Source organism: Geospiza fortis, unplaced genomic scaffold, assembly GCF_000277835.1.
Source record: "Geospiza fortis unplaced genomic scaffold, GeoFor_1.0 scaffold130, whole genome shotgun sequence".
Classification (NCBI taxonomy): Eukaryota; Metazoa; Chordata; class Aves; order Passeriformes; family Thraupidae; genus Geospiza; species Geospiza fortis.
Genome location: NW_005054300.1, coordinates 3,399,327 through 3,403,593, shown reverse-complemented (window position 1 = coordinate 3,403,593; position 4,267 = coordinate 3,399,327). Strand labels below are relative to the sequence as shown.

Here is a 4,267-nt window from a genome sequence, read left to right as displayed (position 1 = left end):
CAGCTTGTGGCTGCAGCTTGCTTACAGACTCACAGCATGGACAGGGCAACGCTGGATGTCCTCACTCTGACCTGAGCAGTGTTGCTTTGTGAGAGATAAATGGATTTGTGCTCATAAAAGCAAAGGCTGGCCCTGAATCTGAACAATATGGATTGTTTGAAGAAGCATCTGCATCTTTGGTTTATTTTCAATTTGAGGAGGGGTTTTGTACAGCAAATCTACAGCTGAGCTGGCTGTGTGTGTACAGTGCTGCATTCTACTGCACTAATTCTGCAACTGCTGACTGTGGTCTGCTGAGGAGTCCATACAACAAGGGGCTGCAGTTCAATGGAAGAATATTTCAGGAAACATTTACTGAAATGAGAGAAACCTTTGCCTGTGGGACACTGCTCATAGATGGTGTTTGGGCCTTAGCAGGACATGCAAACTGGCAGCACCACACCTGTATCAAGGAGCAGGGCTGTTGTTGCCTGGTGGATAAATCAGGTACATGTTGTGATCCAGAGTTAATCTCACCATGATTTTGTCATTTGTGTTTGCCTCCTACAGCCCCTCATCACCTTGGAGAGCAGCATCTCGTACGTGTTCACTGTGGAGGGGATGAACACTGTCACCGTGCAGGTTGCTGGGGGCAGCAGCCTCATCCAGGACACCAAGGAGATCGCAGTGCATGGTACCCTCAGCCTTCTGCAATCACACCTCAGGGGGTGAAGGGCAGACTGTCATTGCTGATCCAGAATGAGCTCTAGGAGCTTGATAATGCCTGGAGGAACCTCTGAAGACAAACCTCTGATGGCAGAGTAGCTCAGATGTGTCAGGATAACAAAATACAGAAGTGAATAGAACGGGGCAGCTAACCAAAATTATAACCTCAGCATTAATAAGGTGGCTGGTGTCTTCTGTGCCTGTTGATCTGTCTGTACACCCAGACAGAGAACTGCCAGAAATAAAAACCACTTGAACCAGGCTGCCTTCCTTCATCTTCCCAGCTGTGGAATGAAATAGTCACAGTACATGATTAAGGTGATCTGAATGCATCTGGTGTCTCTGTCAGTGACTGTACAAATGACAGGGGTCAGGAGGGCTCTGGGAAAGGAGACAGAAATTACTCTGTTGTTGGTATCACTGCCCATCTTTCCTGTCACAGCTGGAGGTCTGAGTGTGCCCACTGGACTTGTCCATGGGTATTGTTATGTTCTTGCCACATCTGCATGTCATGGGCTTCAAAAGGCACCCTTTGGCAGACAGCAGAGCTTACCCTGTTTGGGGCTTGATAAATCCTGAGTAAAAGGGCTCTCTCAGCAGCTTTGACCAGGAATTCTAGAACAATTTCTGCCCTAGCCCAGTCTTTTTTACCTTATCCAGTTTTTGGCATCCAGAATTTGAGAACAAGCTTTTCTTTGGACTTCAAGTTTTATTGAGAAACCTGGGTTTCAAATAACTTGGGCTACTTTGAAGCTCAGCACTGTGTAGTTGCACTGTATGTGTCTTATTTCAGTAATTAAATACAAATAAATATCCCACTGTATACTCAGATTTAACAGCAGCTAAATTGATATTTATTGGTTGTCTGGCCATGAAATACAATAGTCTTTAATAATTTGTTAATGTGATTTAGTAATAATTTGACTTGCTGTTATCAAATATTAGGAACCTTCTACTCCATAATTCTGAGCACTGTAAAATGCAGTGTTTACTTCTTAGAAATGTCCATCCTTCCACTAGTTTCTGGAATAAACCTGAATCAAATATGTTTGAGAGTGATACCCACAGGTGATCTTGATCTTTAGCCCCAGTAGGTCCCACAGAGAGCTCCTCACTCTGTTTTTAAACACCTTGGAAGAAATTTTGCCATTCTGTTTAGAAGATCCAAAGTTTTGGGTTCTATTGCAAAGAGAAATTAACCCATTTGGATCCAGTCCAAATAGTCCTATCCAGTGATGTGCTGCAGACTGACCTGGTCTAAGGAAGGAGTCCTTCCAGCCCCTCAGTCTGGTGATGAGTTCAAGTCTGAGTACATAAACAAGTGATGCCTTTAGCAAACATGTCCTCTGATAAACTTGTATCCTAATCTGTGTCCTGAGTCAGGTGATTATGGGTCTAGGCCATAATCTAGGCTTGGATTTCTGATGTTATCAGTGGAGGAGATTTATTCAGGTATATCCTTAATTTGAGATTAACAGAAAAGAATTTGCTCAAAAAATAAATTGGACATGGTACTAAGGGGTTAAAAGTCAAAGACTTGGTATATCTGACTTTGGGTTAAACCTTCAGATCCTCAGAGACTTTCCCTGTCCTCTTTGATAGTTGTTTTATTTAAAAATATATTGCACCATCTAAAAAGAAAGAGCAGTTCTTACAAAAGATGCCACATAAATGGTGTGCTGGCACATCCCTGCTTTTCTGTGGATTTCCTCATTTATACTCTGGCAGGTTTATCTTGATCTAAAACTAGTGCCTCCTTCCAAATGATTAATGGTACTTATTTGAAGTGTCTGAGATCAGTTTCTTCAAGGTGAGGCACAGAACATCTCCAAAATCAGAAAGGAGAATCTTTTACACTGAGAACTTTCATAAGAGTGTGGTTCCAATTCTGGATCTTTGCCTCCCACTGGACCAAATCCCTTGTGCACAGCTGCCATAAGGACTCCAGACTTGGTCTTTGGTGAGACCAGCAGGGACAGTTGGAATTGGAGAAAAATTAAAATCTGTATTTTAAGTCTAGGAAGCTTTTCTTCCTCCCAGCAATCATTCAGTCAGGACAGAACTTCAAAGTGTTTTGTCAATAGCCATTGCTTGATGAGCCAGTCATTAGCACCACTGGGTTCTCCTTTGCTGGGGAATTAACCACTCCTGGTTTCCCTTCAGGAGAGTAAACAGAAAACATAACTTACAGCAATTGTTCACTCTGCAATTGTACAGACAGGCCTTCCGAATTTCAGCCGGATGCTGCCTTATTTGCTGGTCAAGCTTTTTGTGAGCAGAATCTGAAGAAGTTGAGTGGCAAAGTTACAAAGCCCAGAGGCTTCGTGAAGGATCCTCTCACCTCTCTCATTCTCACTTCTGTTTCTCTGGAGAAAGCCAGAAATTGGCAACAGATCAAAACATCCTTTATAAGTACCACTCTAAGCATTCTTTCCTTGAGAGCTCTCTGTCCTGCTTAGTGTTAGCCAGACTTTTTCTTCCTTCAGCCTTTTCTCACTCTCTTGCTTTAAAATAGTTATGGTCCTCCTGTTGTCTTTTTCACCCTTGTCTGTACCCTAAACACTGCCCATTTAATCTTCTCATAAATACTTTTTCTATTCCAGAGTATTTCCAATCTCAGCTCCTGTCATTTTCTCCCAACTTGGATTACCACAACCCTGACATCCCTGAATGGAGACAAGATGTTGGCAAAGTCATCAAGAGAGCATTAGCACAGGTGAGCATCTGTTTCCTTGTCTGTACTGACATTGACTGGGCTGTTAAAACATGCACTTTTTGACATGCTAGCTTCAAAGAATGGGTAAGCACAGCAGTGATGACACTGTCATTAAAAATCAATAAAAAGCTTCTTAATATGCTGGATCCTTTTACAGAGCCAATCTGTATTGCTGATTTTGTGGAAATGTTACAATTGCTTTTATTAATATTTCTGTGTGCTTTTCAGCTTTTAATATCTCTGAGGATTTTGCAAATTCTAGATTGTAATACTATCATCATTATCGTTATTTTTCCAAGTTGATATGACAGTATGTACTGTTTTCTATTCCAAACATTTGGTTAGTGTTAGTGAGTGTTGTTAAACAGCTGATCCACTTCATCCCAGAAGACACACATTGTAGTATTCTGGATACATGAGGAAGATATTTTTATCTTTTCCTGATAGTTAGGAGTTTCACATGCAGTGAAGTGTAGAAACTGGTGAGCATTTTGAAGCTCTACTCGCTTTCCAACTGGGGAAAAAAAATGAGGATTCAAAAGGAAAATAAACTTACCTTTAAAATACAGGATAAAGAGAAACTTCTGTAGTTGGAAGGTACTGAATCTTCCTTTGGGATTAATTAGAATATGTAAACTAGTACTCATATTCTTTCAGGAAAGGGGACAGAATAACTTATGATATCAAATAGTCAGGGACTTTAGTTTTGTGTGAAATTAGGAGCTAGATTTAGACAAGCTTTTGTGGGTTTGGCATTCTGCCAAAAATGTATCTCATTGGGGTTTTTTGCTTTAGCTACAGCTGTTAGAAATGGAGGCTGATTATTTTTACTGGGAAAGTACATTC

General features: G+C 41.2%; 1 protein-coding gene across 1 annotated transcript in view; it reads left to right on the top strand.

Moving 5' to 3' along the window:
* The window catches only part of SORCS3 (sortilin related VPS10 domain containing receptor 3), a 180,806-nt gene that overhangs the window by 166,001 nt on the left and 10,538 nt on the right, over positions 1-4,267 (top strand). Inside the window, exons 21-22 of the mRNA XM_005416385.2 lie at positions 550-673; positions 3,309-3,421. Coding sequence (XP_005416442.2) covers positions 550-673; positions 3,309-3,421 — 237 coding nt within the window. The remainder of the gene's footprint in view (positions 1-549; positions 674-3,308; positions 3,422-4,267) is intronic.